Source organism: Phasianus colchicus, chromosome 7 (genome assembly GCF_987193195.1).
Source record: "Phasianus colchicus chromosome 7, bPhaCol1.hap1.1, whole genome shotgun sequence".
Classification (NCBI taxonomy): domain Eukaryota; kingdom Metazoa; phylum Chordata; class Aves; order Galliformes; family Phasianidae; genus Phasianus; species Phasianus colchicus.
Window position 1 is genome coordinate 24,754,766 of NC_143442.1, and position 26,948 is coordinate 24,781,713.

Here is a 26,948-nt window from a genome sequence, read left to right on the forward strand (position 1 = left end):
AAATGAAAAGACTGCAGTTACCCAATTTAGCTAGCGCAGCGATGACAGGCATACCTGGCTACACTACTCTTCTGAGAACAACTTAATCTTTCATGTAATAAAAGGCCTCAGTAGCGAAAAACCCAGAAAGAGTTTGTCAGTTCTGGCAAGGGTTTCGCTGTAGCTGAAGTTTGGAGACATTTATGTATCTTCACAAACTAGTCGTGTACCTCTATATTACATTTTTGAGAAGTTATTCCAGCATCACTCCACCTCCCCAGCAATAAGCCCTCCCACTGCCAAGAACCACAGCCCACTGGCCAGGAACAAAAGCATCCAATCATCAGAATATACTCTCGGTACCTGGCCTGCCTCTCATGTCAGCTCTCCCCAAACCCACAGTAACACACCCTGTAAAGCAAAACCAAAAAATCAAAGGGAACTGAGGGTACTCAAGACACCAGGATTCAAACTTACTCAGTCTCTATACACACACATATCAACCAACTCTCAGTACACCAAGAGCTGGAGGGATGTTGACATTATCTAGAAAAAATTCCCACTGAAGGTAACCTTCAGAGCTGTTAGAAGATTTTCATTGCTGAGTTTCATTTAATGTTAGATTGAGTTAAATCTAATAAAAAGCATGAACTTAAGTTTGATTTGCTGGGAAGAGAATTAAAGAGTGGTAAAGGCTGGGGGGGGATGTTAAAAAAGCAGGAAAAAAAGAAATGAATTGAAGCAACAAACTGCAGACCAAACTCAACACTTTCTGTAGAACTGGGCTTAGCAAAGTGCCAGATATTTGGAGACAGACAAAATGCATACATTCATTAGCAAGAATAAATTTTAGTGGGCCACTAAGTTCTCTTAAGACATTAAAGAATCCAGCTACCTCTGAACAAACAATCCACGTTTTAGAACACAAAGCTGAAAAATGCCTCTTTTAATAAAAACTGATGTATGCCATGATTATTTTATCCTGATGGCAGCATGTTCATGCCACGGCTGTTCGGCTGTGAGCATGCCTACCAGTTTCAGAGTTCAGCATTTCAGCTTCAGCTGCTAGAATCTCTGCCCACCCTCACCCTGCCCCAGCCCTGGGTTACTGCAGGGGAAGCTCTCACCTGCTACGAGCACAGGTCGCTCTCCGGAGTTCCTGGATCAGTTGCCCGGCACGCTCTGGCTCTCTGCTGGCCGCCTGCAGCAAGGCTTTCCGGAGCGTGTGCCGGCATTTCTTCTGACGAGATTCTGCCCGCTCCAGGCGGCAGAGGTGCTTGTATTTCTGCTGAAAGTAAGTGCAAAGTCTGGTCACCCTGGAACTCCTGTCATCCGCATTGTCATCATCGGACCTGGAGGCAAGAAAAAAGAAATAAATACAAAGAGGCTTTAAGTAATTTCTTTGTTTTTTTGAAGGAACTTTAACATGTCTATTGAATAGAATTGTTAAGTTGGCCTCCATCTTCTAGCCCCACAGACATCCAAAGGCTTAAAACAAGCAGGGATGCTCGAGAAAAGGGTAAGAGCAAGAACCTGTTTGAATTCTAAAGGTACTTACCCTTCTTAGCATGTCATTATTAGAGATTACATCAATTTATCATCAACTCTGACACATTTAAATGTCTGGAGCCTGCTGTTCAAAAAAAAAATCTATACTGTTAACCTTTATTTACTGTAAATGTCTCAGCAAATGAGACAAACTCTTAAATCAAAGTGCAATTAATAGTGAAGACTAGGGTGGGGAGCTATTCAGTGGAAATTTATTGAAGAAAGGTCATGTGGAGAAGATGGTCAAATTCTAACAAGTACCAAAACTACTGACCTTTTCCAATTCCCCTTACTTTGCCAAGTGGTGTTTTTCCTCCTAAACCAGCTAGCTCTTCATGCTCCCTGCCTCTTGCACTAGACATATACCAATCCCATGCCCACAGCAGCAAAGGACTTACTTCAGCCTTCTTACTAAGAAATGCCCACAGCGTGTCCCTTGACTTTTAACATCCAAACCCAATGCTGCAGCTCTCACAGATAAGCCTGGACTGATATCCCAGTTTCATCACAGTCAGCTGACAATGACTGCAAGAAAACTGTAGGGTAACACAAGCCATCTCCCCGTAACTGCACCAATTCTGAGAGGATTTTAAAAAGGGAGCGAGGGAGAAGTACCGGTGACTACTTTGTAAGGAGATTTTAAGACATTGTTGCTCTCCCCTTGCTGCAACGCTACCCATGCAGGAGAAATGCATGTTTAATTCTGAAGTTATTGAGGGGAAAAATCAGACCAACAGTGATCAGGACTGATCTTTGTCTTTGTTTGCTTGAGAAAGCTTTTTCCCATGTATCGGAGTTTTCTAAATGTCCAGGCACTTATCAACAGGATCACCAAAGCCATGTCAACGTGCTCAGTTCAACAAAATCAAATAAATAAAATCACAAAGCAGTGAACTTATCCTTGGGAACAACAGGGTCCCTGGAGATACCAAGTGGTCCTACACACCAGGCACCAGTTTGCAGAAGGATGGTTTTGCTCCCAGAGCAACAGAACTGCATCTAAGCAAAGAAGACCTTGTTCAGTTTTTTCTTTAAGTTTTCCCTTACAGAACCAAGGAACTTTTTGTCAACTTCCCCATTTGAGAGAAAAGAAATCCAAACAGAAGAGAAATCAATCCCATCCCCTCAAGGCTCTGGCAGTAGAGCTTGGTTGGTGAGTCTGAAGGAACAAACATCCAAACCTGCACCTGGCAAAGCAGAGCTCAACTGCTGATAGCAGAAGAATGCAAGATATGGGTCAGGATATTTACTACACAGAGTAAGGTCCAGAAAAGTGAGCAGAACAGCTGTCCCTGAAAGGCAATATGACTAAAATCCACTTTCTTTTGTGGAAAATCTTACTCTATCTGCATGCAGACTAAATTTAAGAGACTTTCCAAAAGGCATCGTCACAAGGACTGCCCACAGAAACTCCACACAAGCACAGAGTGGGTGCAAATACACATTTGTTAAAGTTTTATGTCAATTCAACCATAATACAAATTCTGCCCATTAAGACAGATAACAGACTGTTTTCAAGAAATGTAAACTGCAAGCAACTAACCACTGCAGTTAAATGCTATGTGTCACATGCAGCTTGTTAAAGGTATTTAATGTATATAATGTCTAAAATATTTTCACACTGAAAATGAAAAAAAAAATCACTTATAAGCATTCATAGAAAAGAATGCCCACTGAAAACAAACAAACAAACAAACAAAAAACCCAAAAAAACAACCCGATCAGAAAAAATAATGTGCTGGAGCACAGGTTGCCCAAGGAGGCTGTGGATGCCCCATCCCTGGAGGCATTCAAGGCCAGGCTGGATGTGGCTCTGGGCAGCCTGGTCTACAGGTTGGCGACCCTGCACACAGCAGGAGGGTGTAACTAGACAATCCTTGAGGTCCTTTTCAACCCAGGCCATTCCATGATTCTATGGTACTCAATACAGATTTTCCTCCTAATTTATTAAAAGAAAGCAAATATATGAATGGAATCAGTTACATATAGATCAGCCTGAGGTCTGAAATATTGCTTTATCTGCTCTGGGACAAATCATTTAAACAAATTTGCACACATACTAATTTTAAATATGGTTACAAAAGTTAATTCATCATTAAGTAAAGAATATTCCTTAGGAAAAAAGGTCTGTCTTTCTGGAGGAAAGAGTGTTTTTCAATGCAAATGTCTCTAGACTGGAGAACTTGAGCTTGCCTCCCATTCAAATAGACAGAAAAAAGTCATAGTATTTTAATACATTTTGAATTGAAATTTATGAGATCACTTTATAAAACAAGATGAAGACACATATATAAGATATAGAAAGAAGTAATTTCTGCAGTTAACAAGGGTTTATTTCAGTTTCTAAAAACCTACTCAGAAGCTATTTCCCAGCCAGCTAGATTAACCATACATATTTCTCTGAGACCTAAGAACAGCACAATAACACCCTCTTTTTTTTTTCTTTTTTTCAATAAAACCTAGGCAAGTATCAAAATTGAAAGATACCTTTTGCTTTTGTCTCTTTATAGGCAACTTTATCACCTTCTGTTTTGTCTATTTTCTTATGCCACATTTATAACTTTTGAAGCAGAATTTAATGTGTGGCATTTTGATTTTCAAAATAATTCTGAAAATGCATGCAAGCCATCTGATAAATCATCCAAAGAGCTTCTTCCCAACCCTTCCCTTTAGGACTGCCATGCATAGTCATCAAGGGAATTACCACTGACTTCATGAAGAAAATGAAGGCAGTAAAAAGGGAGAGCAAAAAAAAAAACCAAACCTGTGAGCAGGTGGGAATGGGGAGCTGCTCACTTTCCTCTACTCATCTACTCTGAGAAGCATTCCTGCTGCTGTCTTCAGGGGAGTCAGATGGAAATGGACACGTTATGATGACTGCCTTTGGCTTGTACTGAATTACGTAGTAACCAATGAAGTGACAGTTTTGTTGACATCCACCTTAACTGTTTCTGTGAGTAGGTGCTTTTAGGGTCCTAAAACACTTCTCCAAAAGTATACTTCTAGATACCATGTACTGGCATTAAGGGAACATATCAAATAGCAATTACAATTGTATAACTTTTCCCATAATTCAAACATTCATACTCATCTGACCATCTGCATGGCATATTTTACCATATTAATTGCACATATAATTAACTTACTATAGGAATGTAACTTCAAGAAATATTCTAAACTAACAAAAAAGACAAAAACAGTACTTTAAAAGTTAAATGACATTTCCTGTAGAAGCTAAGAGAAATATTTGGAGGGATCTCCCAAAGGAACTGCAACGAAGACTCAGAGAAATTCAGTCTCAAGTGTATTTAGAAGAAGGTAAAGAAGCAATTTGTTTGAGGGTTAATGTGTGTGCTCAGGCACAAATGAAAAAGAGAGAGAGAACGGCTTTAATTTGACCAGCTTAACTAGAAAGAAGAGTAAGCAAATTCCCAGTTTTGGGCATATGCTTTTGGAACCTGACAGCTTTGGAGAACTATTTCCACTGCTTTCCTGCTTTTTTTAACCAAAACTCAGAGCACAGCAAGCTGACCAAACCAGGAGCTATCAGACTGAACTGCCAGCAATACAGAATCATTTTGACCAATCAAATCACCCAAGAATGAACTTGTCTTCAGACAGACCAGAGTGCAAAAACATCCAAGTAAAACATTTCATGTAGAGAAAACCTCTACAGAAGGTTGCAGAACAGAAATAAAAGTTTTGGGAGGCAGACAGCAAGCACACGTGTCAATGTTTATGAATAAACTAAATCAGGAAAGTTGCTGAGGAGCAGCCAATGCTGGGCAGACTGACTGAAGTACAAAAGCAGCTGGTACAACACAAAAATGTATCCATCATGATCAGTTAATAAACTGTTTAATTCAAATGCACAAAATGCTAGGACAGATCAGAAAGATGTCAAGAAAAGGTATCAATATGAGAAAAGATGAGGAAAAATTCAAAGGAAGTTAAGACAAATAGAAGACAAAATACACACGGATGACCTTTAGAAGTTGATGAAAAAAAAAAGCACCAGGGATCTAAGGAAGAACTAGTTCAAATGTCAAAGAGAGATGAGCATATGGGAGTCATTTGATAGATATATCTGCTTTGAACATTATGTGTGATTTAAAAGATGAACTGAATGTTGCTTCATGTTCTCCCAGAACATTTTGGTTCAGAAGTCACCTTTTAAGTAGAACTAAAGCTTGTGAAAGTTTACTCTCTGACTTTCAATGCCCTAAAAACAATGGTCTTTCATAGTTTCAAAACTCCTTTCTTCTTAAAAAGTAAAAATCTACCCTGTGATTAGGCTTCAATTCACTAAGGGCTCTCAGTACTTGGTATGTTGCTGCCTGTCCTGCTAACAGCTCTGTTGCTCACCGTGCAGACACACTTCAGGGACAAATAGAAGCTTTGACAAGTCTCAGAATTTCCATTTAACAATGAGATGACGCTAAATGCTACTTAACTGGGATATTTAAAGAATAAATAAATGGGAGAAAGCTGTAGTATCAAGCAATCCATTAACATACTGAAAGAGAACATCTTTACAGAAACTACAGTCAGACATTATTGAGACCCAATTTCCTTTCAGTTTCTTTACAGCAACACACTTGAGACGCTTTGCTTCAACTTTGCATCTTACAACTTATGTTAATAAGGATGTGTATTAATGATATCCTGGTGTAAGTCCAGATTCATGGTTTAGCAGAATAATGAGACCGCTACTGGCCTTTCTGCACCAACAGCTGACACCTGCTCAGACACATCCCTTCCTCCTTTCAGTGCTCCCCACTATTTAACAACAGTTTATTCAACCCTTCCTAATTACTAATACCATGCCCTTTGAAAAAAAAAAACACATTAAAACAAAATCCTGCACAATTACCATTAGAAGTAACAAGTAAAATGCAGTAAGTTTAGTAACAAGCTTATTCACAAACAGTAGGGAAAACAAGAAACCAAGAAAAACACTTTTCTATTGGTTACAAGTCAGGAAATTTCTCTATCCAGCAAGACACACAAGTTCATGAATAAATATCACTAAACCCAACTAAATTTAGGCTAATAAGCTTAAATTCTTTCCTGATGCATCCTTCTCACAGGGGTGTCCACCTTAAGTGAAAGCTGGAGCTGAAGGCAGAACACTGTTTAATAGCTCTTTACAAATGAGTTCAAAAAAGCCTTCGTTTCAGCAAAACACATAGGGTCCAACGACTCCATTGAAGTAAATCTCATATTTACATGATTTACTACATCAAGGCCAGCATGAACACTGATGAATCATACTCACTCATGTCTTTCGTAGCCGAGGGTTTCTCGGACAGACCACGCGACCTGGTAAGGGGAGGTTTGCTCTGAATCCTCCAACTCCTCTCCACTGTCTTCAGACCAATCCAGCCCTACAGGAATTGAAAACATGAAAGCTGGGTGAAAAGTGGACCTGCCTCCCACAGGTCTCTGAACAACCTGTGGCAGAAAAGACAAATGTGTAGCTCAGCTTACAAGCAAAATTATGTTTGATTAAATATATAACATTTTCAATTAGAATGCAAACTTACACTAGCATCTTCATTACAGTGTGCAAACAGCATGCACTGATTTATTTCAAATTTGAGTTTTCCTTTTAAAATCCTTCCTGGACTCTTTATCCACAAGCAGTGAAAGTGAAGACACCAGCTTTCTTACCTACAGAAAACGTTACAGCTTTTCTACCAAGCACATGGAATCTTCAGAGATGAGGTAACAATGAAATCCCTGCCACAAAGAACTTACAGCCTGGTAACTTCTATATCTATATGATCTAAATAAGCTACTTCCATTTCTACTTATGTTCTGACCAATGCTCTGTGCCAAAACACCCAGAGAATGGGAAAACTGCGAGACAGAGCAGCATGGGTAGAGACAGATACACAGTTACACAGGATGCTCTGCTGCTCAGTAGCTGTAATTGCCTGCCAAATGCATATATTAGCAGGAAAACAGAGCCACAAGAAATGTAAATACTTGTGCACTCTTAAAATGGAGCATGCTTTTCCTTAATGATCACACAGTAGGTTCAACTCATTGTATGCATCAACAGCCTCTGTTAGTCAAACTGATGGACTCTGTTATTGGCCTTCCTTTGATATCCTCAGGTGGAAAACATTAGCTGGGCATCTTTTGCAATTTTGCCTACTCTCTCACCCACATCCAGCAAAATTCTTTCAATCCCTTGCAGAGGTGGGATAAAAATCCTGCAGCCACATTTACAAGCCATCGTCACTGGTTTTTCATTTCCTCATGCACTCCTTGAAAGTGGCACAGCAGTTTCGACAGAATTAAAGAACACTTTATTTTTACTGAAAATAAACTGAATAGCTCTAACTGAGATAGTTCTGAAGTCAGATGCTTTTAGTTTGGGAAAGACCTCAGTACCTGATCACCTACATTCTGAGACACACGCACACATCATTTGGAACACAATCATCAGGAGCCCCTCTATCATTCAGAACCGACATTTCTAGCCGAAAGATTAGAAACCCTGTTTTTCAGCACCTTCAGCATCCTGAAAATATTTTCTTGGTTCCTATCTTTTAAGATATGCATATGAACTAAATTAAGATAACTTAACCCATTTGAGAAAATGCCAGAATTATACTGTCTATGTTTTCTACACTCCCCCCTGAGCGCAATGGATACCACATAAAAATTACTCAAAGTTTAAAAATAAAATCAGAGTTTGGGTTGTTTTCACTTTTAATGGGCAATGAAGAAACAAAGAGATAAAATCTAAGCCAGACTCAGCTATACTCACACTGAAGACTGCAGCTACACTAACAACCAATTACATGCTGCTAATAGCACGTACACATATAAAACTGAGTTTCTCTCTTTAAGGGTTCTGCACCACCATCTGTAGTGCTACTTCATCAATAAACACAAATCCTAAAATTTTCCGAACTAGTCTTTAATATCAAGGCATATTATGAATAAACAACAACTTCATTTTCCACTCTGACATGTTAAATGTGTCAATTCCGTTATTTGCCAAATATGAAATGCTTCAAGTGTGTACACCATTTTTACATTTTATTTTATTTTAGTATAGCATTTGCTTAACCCTACATTTGTAAGTCCAATCCATTTCCTACTATGCCACTTTTTTAGGAAAATGTATTTCCTTCAGTTCAAACATCATGTGAGAATGTAAAACATGAAACACAGAAAGTGATCTTCCTATGGCATCTTGAAACAGAGGTCACTTTTTAAGCTACTTGAGTTTGTGACACATGGAAGTGCCTCTGGAGCTGCCATTCTTCAGAAGACCTGCATTACATGTAGGATCATCAAACAGCATTTCTGAAGAACAATGTCCTTTAGAGAATGTTATGGGATGCTAATTATCTTTGAACAAATAGTCAAGCTATCCCGTGAGTGCCAAAGGGCAGATCTTAACTGCAAATTAAAAAAAGGTTAATTGAAACAGCAAAAATTACAGATGTTTGCAATTAAGTAAGATGTTCACATAAGTACTTCCAGATTTATTTGAAGTCTTAAAAAAAGAATCATCATAAATGGCATTCCTATTCTAATATCACACACTGACTTCTGTTCCTGTTCTTCCTGTCAGTATTTTGCTTGTTAGGAAAGCACAGTCTAAAACTAAGCAGAAAAACAAGGTAATTTTGGAGTAGGAGGGACATGTCAAGGAAAGCCAGGTGTACTTGAGTCTGTACTCATCATCAGACAAATAAGCCCTGAGGTCAGCTGCCTTTTTTGAAGCTTCATAGAGCTCTACTGCTATAGCAGCAAGCTGGTTATTTTCACTTACATTTTACACATACAAGCAATAGCTGATTATCACAGTTTCTAGACAATAAGGAAGGAGGAAACTATTTCATGCAGATAAGACCCCACCTCTCCAACTACCTTTTGTAAAGTTACTATTTTCCTCCCGGCACAATGACACTCCTCTTTTGCTGAGCCATGCTCTGTACACAACTGGGTCCAGTCTAGAAAAACTCCCTTGTGCTCCAACTCCCCTAGCCAAGTCAACCATAAATTTGGATCTGCACTGAATGATGGGCCAAATATCCCAACTTTTACTTGCACTTATTTTGTAACCTGCACTTGTCACATGTTTAACCTTGTCAAGTCTCCAACGGACCTTTACTAAGCAGGCTGCAAATCTTCTATACAATGCATATGTCGTCAAGCAATGCTTTCTATACCTCAGTTTGATTTCTCAAATGATTAATGGGACACTAACAAAAATAAACAGCTAAAGTACCATTAACCATATGTAACAGGTCCAGGCATCCCTCCATAGAGAATGTGGCTAACAAAAAGACAAAGAAATCACCTAGTGTTCAGCTCTGTTCTAGCTGAACAGAGGTAGGAGGACATTCCTCTTTTGTGTTCTAGTTTCAGGATAAGAAAAGAAGAGGCAAGGCATTTATTATCTACCCACCTAGGTGTGGAAACAGATCAGTGTCCAGCTGCTGTTTTCGAGTGCACAGTTTCACCAGTCTCTGTAGCCGGCTCATGCAGGACAAGTGTGGAGAAAAGGCTGTGGCTTTCATTAGGACCCGATCAGTCCTTGGAGGGTCCGTGACGGGAGCCCTAGCAGGTGGCAGGAGAGGCAGAGGTCTCTTGTTAGACAACTGCCGGGCTTGTGCTATAGTGTGTGTGGTGGGTGCCACTCCCTGCATTGGTAGGCTGGTGTTCGGAGGTTGAGGTGACTTGCAGACTATGCCCTGCGGTAGCCCTGTTGGCTTTAACAAAGCTGATGAAGGTGGCAGATGGGAGTGCTGCTGCTGCAGAGGCTGCTGCTGCAAAGGTGCAGGAAGGGGGCTAAAGTGCTCTTGGCGAACTTTTAAAATCTCTGTCTCTCTCTGGCGCTGCCGGTTTTGAGCCAACTTGCTCTGCAACTTTTTCCTCACCGTTGCCCCTTTCTTTAGGTCATCATCCTCCTCGTTGAAAGCAAAGGGGTCTTCTAGTTCTGCCTCCAGGTAGTGGAGAGGAAGCCTAGCCCCAGGAGGGGAGAGGGACATCCCGTCCAGTCCATTGGGCATCTTCAAGGCCAGGGTGGGCATCGTCAGACTGAGGGCCATAGTATCCATCTGGTGCCTGACCTTTACCTCCTCTATGGGATCATTCTTTTTCTTCCTCTCCTTTTTCGGTATAAAGCCAAGTACCTGCAGGTGGCTGTTGCAGTACCTATGAAAAGTAAAAGCAGCCAGTTCCTAATTCAGTTCTTGCAAGTAAAACCTGAAGAAAACAGACCTCACCAAGGGGAAACCTACACACAACTCGAGAAATTAGACCAAAACACAGGAGATTTTATACAAATTGTAAACAACTCCTAATACAACAGATAATTGTGATGTTCCCAACCTATAACAAACTTTTCCTAGTGACAATGTCACTTTCCTATTCATAGGACTCTCGCAGTATATTCTAAGTATTTACATTCTAGTAGGGTAAATAATCAAAACCCAAAGTGAACAAAACAAATGGACTGATACATAAAAGAGTAAGAAAGAACTCAAGCCCTTAACTGATCATACAAAACCATTTCAAAAGCTCCCAGGAAAGAGTACACTGATGACTACTTCCTTCATTTGGCTGTTCTTCCCCTGGAATTAGTGTTTTCATCAACACACACATCATCATTACGAATCCCACTATAGTAGGGAATGGTTTATCACGGGGACAATCTCACTGGAGATACTTTCTAAGAAGGGTATTTGCACTTAATGAAAAAAAATAGCTTCATATTTAAGCTCTGTTTTAGTACTTTAGCATAAAAAATTTGTAGCCAGAGGATTAGTGGAGTGCTCTTCAAATAAAAATCTAGTTTAAAAGAAATTCTGTGTTTCTGGAAAACACAGTGCCAAGAACATTTATATACAATCCACAAACACAGGTTTCAAATTCTAATATAAAAGAGTTGCAATTTATAGGCATAGATATCATACTATAGCATACTAAGATAGCATACATAGATAGCATACTAAGAAGTAAACAATTAATTTCTGTCTGTTTAAAACAAGCAGGCAATGAAGATATAAGAATCACAATCCTACATTTTCCTGCTTTCAAAAAGGCAGGACTTCCTGTCTCTGTAGAATGCCCCAGTTATGAGGCTTCTGTCCTTTGCAGATCCCATCTACAATCACAGCTTACAGATGAAAACAAAGATACGATAAAAGAGTGATGTCTATGTCATGGTATTTTTGGACAAGATAAGGAAATATCCATGAAAGTATTCTTTAAAGTCTTATCAGTATGATAGAGTAGAACAGAGCATCCTGTAAGGGACATAACCTGAGAAAATTAAGTTTTATGGAACAAAAAAATAAAAATGAAATGATTGATGGTCTTTATGAGGAAAAAAAAATAAAAAAAAAGGCCCAGTCGACCCCCAAAACATTCAATACTTCAGTTTAGCAGCTTTCAATTTGTCACCCTGTCCCTAAAGAAGCAACATGTTTTCTCAATAGTCCATAAAAGGCCTAAATGTAAATTCCTATATACCCATTAACAATCTCCATATAGGTAATGCCTTGAAGGGTCCACACCCGTAAGGATTTACAAATCAAAAAAGGCTGAAAAGCATTGCTACAAATTACCGTCTAAATAATTTCTTCATTACATTAAGTCAAAAGTAATAAATAAATGAGGCAAGCTGAAGTCCTTATTGGAACAGACTACAGTTCTGTAAATTCATACTGAGATGCACTTCCAAAAATTAAATTCTATAATGAGGGCTCGGCTTCCCTTAAAGTCAATAGCATTATTCACGTAATTAAAATTAAGCACTTCCTTAGCATTTTGTTTGAACAAGACTGAGATCAGTTAAGACAGCACTTTTAGTATGACAGAATAAAAACCACAGACAAGACAAGCACAATGAATTTTTTTCCCTTAATACCATAAAAATGAGAGCTCTGCTCAGTTTGAATGTTTCCCTTTTACTGTTCAGAACTTATATTGCCACCTTGTGCTTGTGCAGGAGCAAGGAGGTAAAACTGGAAAGGAAAGAGAAAGCCAAATATAGAAAAAGTAAATAAACCTATGGAAAGGTAGTAGGCTTCTCTCCGAGTTTTGGGCTGCTAAATGTGTTGCATGTTTAACTCTAACTCTCCTCTCTGTTTTACAAAAAAGAGAATAAAACTGATTCTTACAACTGGCCATGCTTCATCAGCAGAAGCCAGCAGTATCTTACACAGACATCTCCCCTGACACAAACCTACAGCTGACAGGCTACATCATAAAAACACAGACCACATGCAGGTGGACTTCCTTCCCTGCAGCTCCAGGGCTGCTTGGTAGCTGGCCCTGTCTCAGACTGGCCTGTACTGCAGAACCAGGAGCAGGCGGTAAGTAGCTCTGCTGGAACCAACCAAGGGCCAGCCAAGCTGAGCAGGAGGTTCTTCAGATCAGAGACAAGGCCAGGGAAGAAGATCATGCTCCACAGAGGCAGGCTACTGGGAGGACAGGACTAGCACCTGGAAGCAGCACCGTGCCTTTTGCATGGCCCTGAGCACGATGCCAGGAGTGCCAAGCTGGCCCTGCATGCAGCTGGTGCTGGAGTGTCTGTCTCAGTGGCACAGCTTGTCATTTCCAAAACCTTGTGAGTTATTCTCAGCTTCCAGTATCACGCTGAGTACCTAATATAGTTTCTTTCCCCTTCCTTATTCAGCACTAAAGACACTTATTCTGGTGCAGGTGAGGACAAATGCAGGCAACATACACAGTAAGAGCAGTGGATTGATATCTATTAAAGCCACCACAACACACAGCTCACAAAGGTGATGGGCTGTGCAGGCTTTAGGCAGACAACTTCTCACATCATGGGAAAGGCAGGAACCCAGAAAGCCATGTTTTCTACCTACAACTGCATCCTGCTTCCCAGTACCTCCCAGGTTTCTATTAGGTTTAGTCACTTATTTAAAGGAATAACTAACTAAACTGGAGAGTTGCTTGCACATTGTTTACAGACTCTTGAAAGAAGAAAATTAAGAGATAAAATGGTGTTTAAGCAAGCTGTGTTGTAAAAAATCTATACTTTCAAAACATAAATAAACTGAGCATCACAATCTGTATGTGTATTTGGACAACAAAGAATGAGGAGACAAATTCAGGAAGAATTACAGGTGCACTGCCCATGTTTGATCATCCAGTGTGTTTCTTTAAAAAAGCAAGATAAAGAATAGAGAAATTAGACTTCAATTAAGGTAATGAAGTCATGCGCTATTAATAGCTTTAATTTGAGGAACGTTAATGGTTAACAAGAAATTTAATAATATAACAGCATATTAAACATCTTTGTGGCTGATGCCAACTCATTTGTCAGGGGTTAAGGGATAATTATTTTTAATTATCTGTGGACAGACTAGGAGGTTTTGGCATATAATGTGTGCAACCTGTTAAGACATTCCATTTTCTATAATCTTTAAGAATGTATAAGAACGTAGCTGTCAAAGTATCATACAGCCTGCTTCTGATCACAAGCGTGTCTCAAACTGACAAAATGACCATCTGACAGTAATTTTGTACACAGAAAATTAAAAGCTACGAGCAGAGAACTCAGGCATAGCAAACATCTTTATACTGAGTGGAGTGTGAAAGAAGTCTCTTAAGACACAGATACAGGTTTGCCTGCCAAAAAAAAACTGTTTCGAGCAGGCACAGTTTTATCACTAGCATTCATCAAATCTTATTGTTAAAACTAAGCTCTGCCCTGAGAAGCAGCCTTTTAAAATATTCTTTCCAACGATCACACCCTCTCATTTGAAATTAAAAGTTTATTTTCCCCTTCAGACACCTGCTGTCCTCTTCAAGCACTGTAATGTGACACTCGACATGCAGTCGAATAATTCTAATATAACATACACCAGATGTCATGACCACACTTCACTTTAACTTGAGAAAAATCAAAAAGAACAAAGTGTGAACTCAATTCAAGGTGTAAAGAAAAACCTCAAATTCCACGGGAACATATGAGACATAAAAAGTGTCATTAAATAGTATTATTTCTATTGTTTTTGAGTGCTACCCTGCTAAGCAGTGACTCGGGCTCAGTCGGCTCTTCCATCTGAAATTACAGCTTATCATTTGCTCAAACAATTTCCACGATCATTTTTGTGAGCTTATTTAAAGAGCCTCAATTGTACAGTAGCAAAGAAAGAGTCACCGACTGTCAAACTGCAGCTTAAAGTTATTCGCCTTGTGCCATTTGAGCATTTGCCCTACAGCTTTTGACAAACATTCGTGTTGTTTTCTCACTTCATCAGTCTCCTCAAGTGAAATGGCAGGTGAAGTGCAAGTTAATTTAGAGCACAGTCCAACTGTTGTTTCAGACAAGAGAGGGAGCTGTGAGCCGAGGAGGAAGTTATATGTAGGGCACAGTGGGAACACTGCTAATAATGCAAAAGGTTAGTGAATGGCAGCTAATAATGTGAAAGGTCAGCAAAGAGTGGTTTGACTCTTTTTTGGCACATTTTGTTTATATTTTACATTAAAAATATAAATATATATTTCTAACAGAATAAGCCCCAGGTAGTTAACACACACATTAATTAAATACTGTCATACTGGCAAAACCTGCAGCAATGAGTGAAAAATTAAAATCTCATACACCTTGCAGACAGGATGAGACAAATTCTGATATTTCACCCCAAGCAGCACAAGTGAGACATGTGTTCAAAAAGTCTTCAAGAGCAAGGAAAAATGCCCTTGCGGTTACAGTATGAGCTGCAATTCAGGAAGCCTGGTTTGAATTCCCAGCTCTCCAACAACTGCAAGCACTATCTCTTCCAAGCCATTTCATATTGGGCACCTCAGGCATCTTCATTTGGGCAGGGATGGGGAGAGAAAGGGAAGAAATAGAGAAGAAAGTGAGCAAACAGCGCTTTTCTAGCTGACTGGTCTGTTACCAAGTAATACGTGCTTTATTCCAGTAATACACCACCACAGATCAGCAGGAAAGCAAGAACACAGAGCTGCAACTCTGCATTCGCCCCTATGCATCACTGCTCCCTAAGCCCAGAAGGCATGCGTTTTCAGTTGTTTGTCCTGAAAAAGTAGACAGAAGCATGCTTTCGCCACAGTTGACCAAATAAGCAGGGCCTTTTAAGAGCACAGACTACAAGTGACAAAGCAAGCAAATCAGAACAGCAGATACTGCATAGCAAATTTGATCCATACTATATAGTGAATTTGACCAAAGCAACAAACCCTCCTGAAAACTCCCTTGGGAGCAAGTTACTGCTCTCTTTGAAAACTTGACTCCCATAGAAAATAAAATAAAGTTTACTGGTCTTATAACAAAACCCTCAAAGAAACATCCTGGAATTCAACTAACTAAAGCCAGTTCCACCCTCATCCTGAAACCAGGCTGCATCTTAAAAAGAAACTCATGCCTACATCCCAGCCAGTTCCCACGTCGCAGGTGGGCAACCAAAACTCACCTACGGTCCTCAGATTTGGGGATGGGGTTGGTGCAGCGTTGGCTGTTATACTTGGCCACATATTCACATTGCTTGAAGGGGGCAGTCTTGTCCTCCAGAACGTGTCTGATACAGAAGGCGTAGCCGTTAAGTCGCCTCTGCTTGCACAGTTTGGGGCTATACGAGCACAAGGGCTTATTGTCAACCTCAGAGAAGTGTATGTGTTTGCCTTCATACATCACGTGACTCTATTCCTTGTGAACATCAGCTGAAAGAGCCAAAATATTAAGATAAATCACATCAGGAAAAGAAAAATGCATGCAGTTCTAAATTGTGTATTTCAGTTTGATGCTGAAGAGAGACCCAAAACAATACCTGATTTTAAATCTTCTGTACCATATCAGTGTTAAGAGAGAGCCCCAAGGACACCACTATCCTGGAATGATGATGAATCAAGACGATGTGGATTGTCTAAGGAAAACATCAAAAAGGTCAAGGTCAGTCAGAATAAAATAGATAGGATCATGCTGCTTAATAAGTGGTCAGATGTGGCCACTTAACCTGTGGTTCAGCTGGCATCCAATAAGCCAAACCCACCAGCACGACAGCTTTCAACAAGCAGTCACAGAGCTTTGGAAACCATAAAAGGAAAAAACGTTGACTGTCACCACATTTAAACCTGCTAAACAAAACTCCACCTGTATACCACAAAATGATCAGGGGCTACAAGTCGGAAAAGGTTAAGCAACAAATCAAATCTCCTGCTTTCAGGAATCAAGCTGAAAGCTGATGTGACATTAACTCATTTGATCGCAGAAAGGTTCTCCTTCGAGAATCTTTGCTTACAAAAATGCTGGGGACTGTCCTCACTCTACCAAATATTAATTTTCACAGGCAGCATAGGAAAGCCTTTTATCTTTGTAAGATGCCTTTATCACACCTGGTAAACAGACTGATGATCTTGTAGCTGCCCACACCTTTTGTAAGCAAAAGTTTCAGGTGAGTGCTGACATTAACGATGCCAGAGACAGTACTCCCAATGACCCCAAGGGGGCTGAAATGCCATTTCAGCAAGAGCCCGTCTTCTTCCCTGCTCCCACAAACAGAATCCAACAGTGCCACAAAATAACAAAGCCATGAAATCTTCCAGTACTTTTTCATTTCCAACCACTACGAAGTCTTCAGCAATCATTTTTCTTAAAACACACATGCACAAAACCAAAGCTGCATCAAGAAAACACTAACAGTGCACACAACCTGCAGCTCCCTGCTACGCTCAGCTCAGCCTGCCGAAAGCCACTGGCGCTTGGGAAGGCCATCCTGAAGCACAGAATGCATACACAGTGTATTCAGTACTCAGTTTCAGGTGTGTTATACACCGAGCAAAGGAACGCACATAGAGGTGAAGAGATGTGTGACAACTGCACAGATCACCAACTCAACCAATTTACTTGGAGCGTGCCACCAATCATTTGACAGTAAGGACTGTCCCACGTTTCCTCTCCATGCACAGTCCCCTTTCCAGGCACCCAGGAGGCAGCCCTGGCGCTTTGCTTACAAACAGTGAGAGTATGAGCACAGACATCAAATCCACTTCCCACTGCCTTCCCCTCAGTGCAGGGCAGCACAAGAAGGTGCACACTCCATATATCCAAAACTGATGGCTGAAGTGTGACCCTTTGCAATGCATTCATCCTCAAAGCAACAATGTGAAAGGAAAGGTGCCGTGCCTAAGCAGTAGCAAGGTGACCTGGGTGCAGGTCCCATGTGCTTGACAGACAGCCTCCTCCATTACTGGGGTAGCAAAAGTAATTAAACGAGTCTAAACGAATTGCATCTCTTACACTGAAGGAAGCTGACAAAACCTTTTGCCCCAGAGTTTGCTGCTCTCCACAGTGACCCAGTCTGGTGACAGACTGGACAGGATGAAGGACTGGACAGAGCACGCCCATCTTGCAAGGATGGGGTGACCCACATGCTGCTATTTCTTTCTGCCACGTTTACCACCACCTCTTAAGCTGCTGCTATCATGCTCTGCAGAGTTTCGTACTGACCGGTGACCTCCTTCTCCTTTGCACAATGCAGCCACATTTCTTGTCTGAAGGTTATCAAGCAGCAGAGCAAAGAGAGCTTTCCAGAGCAGTTCCAAAGTAAACAACACAAAACACGTATCTGGGTTCCTCGGTTAAGTTCTGGGGAGGAAAATGCTCCACAGTTCCCAGCCACTGTAATCTTGAATTTATTCCTGTGCCCCGTCTTATTTTTGGACTTAACTCATAATTAAGTCTTATTTTTGCACTTATATTTGCAACGCAACCGTGTAGAGGCAGGCACAGCATTTTCCATCCTACTTGTCTGAAAGATACAGCCCACAAGCACCACTGCCGTATGAAACACTGAAGCTGGGACAGCAGCAGTAATCCTCCGGGAAACCCCTGAGCTCACACATGTATTTTGGGGGTCTATAATTACACTAAGAAAAGCTCACAGAAACGTAACCAAATTCAAAATCCTGCTAGGAACTGATCAGTGCAACCACAGAGTAATGAATGAAAAGAAAGCTAACGCACCCAGCAGCCAGTGTTACACGGGAAATTACAGCAACCTTCACAAACCACGTGAGACAATACACGTCTGATGGGCAGGCTGCTACACAGACCCTGGAAAGACAGCAGTGCTGCATGGATATGCTGACAGACTCAGCTCACACCAAGCCTATAAAGAGCCTTTTCTTTTTGTTCTCTGCCACATACAGGTGCTCAGCAAGCACAGACACATGGCACTGAGGGCCGTGGTTAGTGGGCATGGTGAGGCAGGGTGAGGTTGGACCAGATGATCTTAGAGGTCTTTTCCATCCTTAACAGTTCTATATATAAAACACAGACTTCTTAATTAATCAATTCTGATTTCAGCTGTTGTAGTGCTTTCTTTGAAACAACACAGGAGTTGTTAGCAGAGCTTTTTGCTGCGACACAGCAAGTAGCACAAGCGCAGCACAGGCACGTGTCACTTAACTGAACAGAACTGAAACTACGCTTAGCTAAACAGTGGGTGGGGAGAAAATATTTTTGTCCCACAGGATTCAGCAGAGATGATGGAAACATGGACTTCCCGTGGAAAATGAAATGCTCGAGCAGCTGTACCTTGCTGCACCCCTTTTGGAAGTTGTGTTGGGGTCCGCAATTATACTCCACATTGCAGCTGCAGAGAGGTTCAAAACAAACTCAATTTAAGCCAGCATGTCTTTAGACTGGCTCTAGCCACAACCCACAAATGAGAAACCAGAGGCTACTATTGGAGGAACCCACATTTTCCTTAAACAACTGCTTCTAAGCACAACACTTTGAGAGTAAGAAGAGAAGAACTCAGAAATCTGTCACTGCCAACTGACATAGGATATGACCAAGGTTTTAAACATCCTAATGGCAGGGGATAAGTGACTACAGAGCGGTCAAATGACAAGTCACACAATGTTAGAACTAGGGGTGCCTGGGGAAGTTAGCATGAGATTGACTCAAAACACAGGAAAGAAGTACTTCTCTATTGCTGCTGCTCACAGGTAGTGAGCCACTGGAACCCACTGTCACAGAGGCAGTGGGAGCAGGCAGCATCATCGAGTTCTGGAGGCAACAGAAAAGTTTATAGAGAGTGTGACCACTGACACTAGAAGTGGGCAGTGATGTACCTGCTAGCACACCCAACTTAATAAACACAGATGCTGGAGGAACAAAAGAAGAAAACGTTTAAAAGAAGTTGGGCTTTCATATTCTGCCCCAACTGCATCATTTTTCCCACTGTCCAAGACAGAGCTGCGGGCTGGATCAATCCCTGAGCTTAATCAGGAGGGTATTCCTATGTTCTTACAAGCTTGCCACTAGCATCTGTCATTTGGAAACATCTTCATGTTTTACACCTGAGTAGACGACTGGAAGAAAATCTCCTCCTTCCGGTAAAAGCCCTGTCTGGGCATGCAAAGGGCAACAAACTGTGCATCCCAGCAAGGCCTTCATGTGAGGACAGGCAGGGCGCACAGCAAAGCCACACTGTGACATAACAGGTGTTTTGCAAAGTGGCTATGAAAAGACAAATGAGACTTAAATATACACATGCACACACCTGCACAGCTGCCAGTGCCTGCTGCCAGGCATAGGAGGGAGCCAGCTCCCAGCCACTGTCAGTGCTCACAAGCAGGCATAACGGGCTCCCTCACAGTGCACACTGGCTGCAAGACAGCATTACCTCTTCCAATACAATTAAACATTCCTTCAGAGTAGGCAGAAAACACCGCCACAGCCAGTCTTGGGGAAATCTCTGCGAGATCGTACTGAGTACCAGCATTTTGTCATACAGAAATTGGTACCTGGCATCACCTGTGTTCTACAGAGAAGTTAATGGCCTGGCCACTGTTACTGGAGCCAAAGTACTACAGCCGCAAATCCAATCAGCAACCCTGAGAAAACACCGCACAGAAAACATCAGAACGTTTTAACATGTGGGTTAGATCCACTGTCAAATGTATGCTCAGAATTTGACATTCAACCTAAGTGAGACCAAATTTAGGCAACAGAATCCCCAAATGCATTGTAAATTGCAAATGAAATTATTATATGTCAACAGTTGGATAAGATGTATAATTAAGAGGACTGAGCTCAGAGGTTCACACATCGCATATGAATAAGATCTCTTTAATTGTGACTTTTAACTGTGTTCTTTGAATTCTTAATACCAGCACAGGCTTAATGCTGTAAAGTTTGGTGTGTTCATGTCATCTCACAGACCAGGTGCAGTATCCTACACGTGCTCAAAACCATCACCTTGGGGCCAGAAAGCAGAACTCTGATCTCCACAAACCTCAGATTTTCCACAAACAGCATAAATAGCAGTTCTGCTGATTCCTTGATTTGACCAAGAGAGAAAAATTCCCTCTGCTCCCACCGCCTGATCCTTTTTGCTGAGACTGACAATAAACACGTGGATCTGAACATGCTTTTGGCAACTTGGAATTTAATCCACTCAGAGTGGAACAGAAGCCATAAGAGTCATTACAAAATGACACACATTTAAAACTACCTTACCATAAAACTGTCCAGTCAGCACTAGTAAAACCTGTATTATTAGAAAGAAGGCTGCCCCCTCCTTGGAAGCACTGAAGTCCAGGCTGGATGAGGCTTTGAGCAACCTGGTCTAGTGGGAGGTGTCCCTGCCTATAGCAGAGGATTGGAACTTAAGGGCCCCTTCCAACCCAAACCATTCTGTGACTCTATGACTCCTTTTCTTCCCATTTCATATCTAGAGACGAGTATCTCTCAGAGAATTACTCTGTTTTATCAAAAGAAGCTATACCACATCTAACATCTAATTGTGGTCACCATCAGCACCACAGAGTTGTCGCTTCTGCCCCTGTTCTATGATTTAACCCCAGTTTTGGCTTACTTCTCAATCTAATGATGATGACGTACCAAACCAAGTCTGCTTTAAACCCAGAAAGAATCCTGTCAGTAAAAGCACCCAATTCAAGACAGAACACTGGGAGGTAACCAAGGTAAATAAAGTCAGCTATAGGAGTTCTCATTGGGAACAACTCTACTAACAAGTGCACAGCCTTAGCTCAAGAAGACCTCTGAAGAGCCCACACAAGTGACGAAGGCACTGCACACACATGCAAGAACTGGGACGAACCTACCCCCAAGATGCAGACACTGAGCATGTGAGATCTTACTGGACACTTTTAGTTCCCACCTAGAATCACATTTTGAACTAGTTTTCACATGTGGAAATCTACCTAGGAAGACAGAAGCAGCAATATTGTCCTCATTCTGCCTTCTTAGAAGGCACATTACTTCAACTCTGCAAAAAGACAATATATATTGCACAGAGGTGTCCAACATATTAACGAAAAAGCAACTGCATGTTTTAAGCAACGCTAATAATATGAATTACTCTTCAAGATACAACAAACTAAATACGTAACTGAATTTGAGTACTATTTCTAATAGTAACTAAATAACATACAGACTTGTGAGAAGTTCCAGTCAACAACAGAAAAAGTAACTAAGGAGAGGGGAAAAAATACTTTATGTTCAAAACTGTGCAAGTTGCTGATTTTGTTTTCCTACACAAAATAAACTTCAGCAGGAATGGTAGAAACTGGGGTTTCAAGGAGGAAAGATGGTCAGTAGTAACATTTGTTACTGACATCTGTAGCAAAGAGCACATTCCTATAGATTTCAGTATAACATTTCCTAAATATGGCTATTCCTCCTCTGAGGCTCCAGACTGGTTCCCCTATCTCAGAAGCCTTTTGAACAAGGATTGCTCTATCTGACCGAGTCCAAGGCCCCCGTCCTGCAATCACATCCACACAACACGATCCTCATGCTTGCACAGAAGCACACTTATTTCAACATGGCTATAAACAAACCCAGGGATTGCCAGGGCGACAGGCTGCAGAAAGAAAGTCTTCAGACACAGCAATAAATGGGACATTTAAGGAATTGCAACATCGCAAAAATGCAAACTAAAATGATATCTCAAAATATCTAAACCATGATCCAGAGAGAAAGCACAGACTAAAATATAACACAATGTACCTTACATCTGTACTTGAGTTAAAAAGAAAAGAAGAAGAAGAAAAAACTAAGTCCAAGTCTTTTATTCATCGAAATGGGAGCTAACTTGCACTTGCATATGAGGTTAAATAAAACACTTCTGCCTTATTTTTAGTCCCAGTGGTGCACAGACAAACAAACTTATTTTCACACAATACAGGAATATCACTCTTGCTTCAATAGGAATAGTCAGTAAGTAAAATAAAGCAGCAGAGCTCCTCACAGAGCCACCTTCTAGCAGTTGTAAGCGATCAAAGTTTCTATATTGCATTACAATAAATTTCTGCTTCCTGAGGATCTGCCATACTGCGAGAGAATGGTAGTACATACAACTCTGTAGGACCAGGCCCTACATACAGCTCATTCATTCATTGTGAAAGTACTCAAACATCAAAATTACACCTACTAAGTAAATTTGGGGTTGCTTTCTGTAGGCAATTTAGCTTTACAATTAATAAAATCTGTCTTACGCATGTGTATAACACAAATCACATACAAGGCTGAAGATGGTTGCGACAGTGTCACTAAGCTGCAAGTGACAGCTTCACAGGCAACACTGGTGCCGGGATTTACCCATCCACAGCAGTACCCAGTTGGTACGGTCTGAGAGTGGCACTGCTGGTACAAATGGTGCCCAGAGCACACAGGACACTCAGCAGGAAGGAGGGAACGACGCGCTGTCCTAAATTTGCCACTTTTAAGTATACCAATCCTCAAAAATCGAGAGCAGCCTTAAAATAAACCCTCATATGTTGTTAAGTAACGAAGTCAGAACTAACTATAGATCTACATATTTTAATCAGATGGTGCAATATAAAGCTGTAAGTTGTTACTGTCATTCTCGAGACGTATTCAAGGTTACTTGTACAAAGCAATTAGCCTTCTGAGCTGGAAGGCATTTTAAGGAACATTTAAACAAAAGTATGCATCTCCAGCACGAGAAACCGGAGCTGGTTCACCTGTGCGGGGTGAAGCGTATTGGCTGGCTCTCCAGTGGGCTCACTTCACAACTACAGACGTTCCCTTCCCTGGAAAAAAGCATCCTTTCATTTCCCGCTCCCGGCAGCAGCACCTCAGAGGCTATCGATGCCCCTCGCTTGTCCCACTACGGCCCACACTGTGTCCGCCTCCACAGCAGAGGATGCGGGACAGGGCCGGAGACCGTGCTCGAACCGCCCCGGTTGGAATGGGGCCCCGAGGGGGGCTCCCTTCCCCGGCTGCGGGGTCAGGGCCACCGCCCCAGCTCGGCGGTGCCGACCCCCCGCCCTCGGCAGGGCCGGGGGCTCCGGGGCAGGGCAGGCAGCGCGGCCGGCCCAGGCGCGTGGCACGGCACGAGGGTGAGGCCTTTGCCCCCCGCCCCGACCCCCGGTTTCGGGGTACGCCCGCCACGCGGGGGCAGCTTACGGGGAGCCCTAGCGGCCTTCCCGCCAACCTCCAAAAGAAACCCCCCGTTCCCACCCAAAAAGTTGGGAGGCGAAATAACCCGAGCGAGCGGGCAGGGGCCGGGATGAGTGGGGGTGCAGCCGCGGAAAGCGTCGGGGTCCGGGGCGGGGGGGGGGGGGAACCGCGGCCGCGTCCCGGGCGCCCCCGCCCCATCCCCGGGGCCGCCGAGGCGGGGCGGACGGCGGCGAAGAGTGGGGTGAGCGCCCTAAAAACGCCGCGAAACTTTCCAGGCCGCGGTCCCGCGCGCCCCGCGGGACCGGCACCGCCTCCGCCGCGGCGGCCCCGGACCGGGCCGGGGGAAGGGGCGCCCCCAGCCCCCGCCGCTCGTTAGAACTCATTTCGGGAAATTAATGCCGCCCCCGGCACCCCCGGTCCGTGCTCTCCCCCCCCCCGCCCCCCTCGCCCCGCCGCGGTGTGGGGGCTGGAAGCGGCCCCTCCGCCGCCGCGCCCCGCCGCCTTCCCCCTGCCCGCGAGGCTGCGGCTCCGGCGGGGCTCGGCCCGCTGTGGGCCCGGGGCCCGGCGCGGGGGGCCCGGCGGGGCGGGGAGCGGAGCGGGCAGGCCGCGCCGCGCTGAGGCCTAGCGCCCCCCCGCCCCCGTTCTCCCCCACCGCCCTTCACCTCCCGGGCAAAGGCTCCGCAGCGCCGCGCCCCGACCCTCCCGCTGGGCCCCGGCGACCGTCTCACCCCCCTCCGGGGCTCCTCTCGGCGCCCGAAAGCCGCGAAACCCCGCCGGCTCCCCTCACCCCCCGCTGCGGCCTACGCCGCCCCGGCCGATCCCCGGCCTCGCGTAGCCCGCCTCTCCGCCCGCCCTGCTCCCTTCGCACCGCCTGCCGCGCTACGCGAGCCCGGGGATGCAGGCCGGGCCTGGCTTACCTTTCCAGCTGCTTTTTTTTTCTCCTCTCTCTCCTCTCCCCCCTTTCCCTCTGTTGGGCTGACAGATCAGAGTTTCCTCCCCGGCAGAGGGACTGGGAATGGGCTCGGGCTCTGTGCTGAGGAGCTGCTGCCCCCCTGGCTCTGAGGAGATCCTGCTTTTTGTGGGGAGGAAGCTTTGGGGGCTCTTTATTATTTTAAAACTACAAAGTGCTCAGAGGGTAGGTGATTATTAAGGGGAATCCCTGAATATATTCTCCAGCAAAGAAGGCAGGGCTGCTGGGGCTGCTCAAGAAGAGAGCCGGCAGCCTCCTACAGCACCACTACAGGCACCGAGAGGACATAACATCACAGAGCGGCTCCTCTGCCCTCCAAAACAACAACTTTCCTACCATCTTGGAGGTAGTAGAGGGAGAGAGGGAGGGGGAAAAAAGTACAGAAGGTTTTTATAAAGTGTCGATTTGGGGGAGGGAGCCGAATGGACAAAAGCAATTTTTTTTATTCGTGTATATGACTTATTATTTTGAATAAAAATAAAATACAAAGGTATGCGACTGAAGAAATAATTTTATTTATATCAAGTTAAGATCAGCTTTCTAGGAGAAAAAAAAAAAAAGAGGAGGTATGAAAAAAAAATATTTTGAATTTTTTTTCTTTTAAAAATAAGAATTTTCTTTTTTTTTCCTATAATTTAGAAATGTGGCAACTTTTTATTTTTTTGTGATAGTTCTAAAAATTAACGTGCAATTCAGTGTAACGTGAAAGTCAGTGTAACTTTTTGTGGTGCTGCTACTGCCATAGAGCAACTGCGATTGATGCAGGATAGTTTGGCAGAACTGTATCATGACATCCTCTCTCTGAAGGCATTGTAAGTAAAACTGAATGTACAGGTAAGAAAAGAAAAGCTTTTTTTTAAAAAAAAAAAAAATTATATATATATAAATATATTAATATATCTATGTAGTAGAAAGGCGTATAGAAAAGCCATGGGAGGTTTAATGTGAGTGGAACCTGTGATAGATACCTGAAAAATTCTGCTAATCTGTCATAAATTCAGCATTGACTGCCCCTCAGGAGGGGATGTGAAAAATAAAGCTCATAGAGGAAATTTGGAGGTAACAATTACGTTTTTGTTAATATTTTCAAAGCATATTGCAACTTTTAAAAAATCAGTTTGGGTTCTTCCTAAGTTGCTGTTTTCATTTGGGGGCTTTGTTTCTGATATTTATGAATACAATTATTCCTGATTTCTTGCGTGCAAAGTTGAGAAATGCTGTTAACTTATGCTACAGTACCCTGTAATACAGGATGGTCGTTGTGTTTTTCCTCCTTTCAGATGCTTTTATGAGATTGTTAAACATAGATAAAATGCTGTCACAACGATGTGAGATTTTACCGTGTGCATAGGTGAGGACGCTGATCATTGCATTGAGCAGACCTATCGTGTTTGCAATAGGGTTATATGCAGCCCAGCACAGGGAACTGCAGAGATGCCTATTTATTCCTCCTGGAGAAAGAGGAAATAATTAGGAAATTAATAAGCTATACATGGAAAAATGCATTTACATTTTTTTCGTTGTAAAAAATTATTCAGGTGGTGTAGCTAATTGAGCTGCAATCAGACTGAAGTCATATGAATGAGGGTATTGGGTTGTTTAGTGTGTTATTGCACCCTCCCTCTCCTCTGTCAAATCTGGAATACATTGAGTGTTACCTCTGTTACTGTAATTTTTTACTTAAATATATATTTTCCAAATACAGATATATTCCTTCATTCTCTTCTGAAAATACACTTTTTTAGTAGGCTGGCAAGCATAGTTTGTGTGTTCATCATTGCTTTTTCATTTAGATAAATTAGTTTGAATTAAAGTGTAATTAAAAGTCATTTGGTCTTTGGGTCAAACTGCATATTTTTTGTTTGGCTGGATTTTTTTTAAATGATGGTTATTCTAATTAGCATGCTTTAATAATGCAGCGTTGCATTCCGTGGAGTTACTGCAAAGGTGTTTTTTGCATCAGATTATTAATCCATTAAGTGCATTATTCAGCTCTGACATTAGGAAAATAATAATAATAAT

The 26,948-nt window shown here is 42.4% G+C and overlaps 1 protein-coding gene across 5 annotated transcripts in view; it reads right to left on the reverse strand.

The window, feature by feature from the left end:
* The window catches only part of INO80D (INO80 complex subunit D), a 43,421-nt gene extending 18,146 nt beyond the window's left edge, over positions 1 to 25,275 (reverse strand). The window contains exons 1-7 of one of the 5 annotated variants that reach the window (XM_090144158.1): positions 24,874 to 25,275; positions 23,518 to 23,586; positions 16,326 to 16,421; positions 15,972 to 16,218; positions 9,965 to 10,713; positions 6,806 to 6,914; positions 1,107 to 1,331 (exon numbers count right to left, since the gene is read on the reverse strand). In XM_090144158.1, coding sequence (XP_090000284.1) covers positions 1,107 to 1,331; positions 6,806 to 6,914; positions 9,965 to 10,713; positions 15,972 to 16,189 — 1,301 coding nt within the window. In that variant the 5' untranslated portion in view covers positions 16,190 to 16,218; positions 16,326 to 16,421; positions 23,518 to 23,586; positions 24,874 to 25,275. Of the gene's footprint in view, positions 1 to 1,106; positions 1,332 to 6,805; positions 6,915 to 9,964; positions 10,714 to 15,971; positions 16,219 to 16,325; positions 16,422 to 23,517; positions 24,098 to 24,684; positions 24,707 to 24,873 lie in introns of those variants that run through there. The other 4 variants (XM_031601284.2, XM_090144160.1, XM_031601282.2 and 1 more) reach the window with 4 other exon arrangements.
* Positions 25,276 to 26,948: the final 1,673 nt, after the last annotated feature.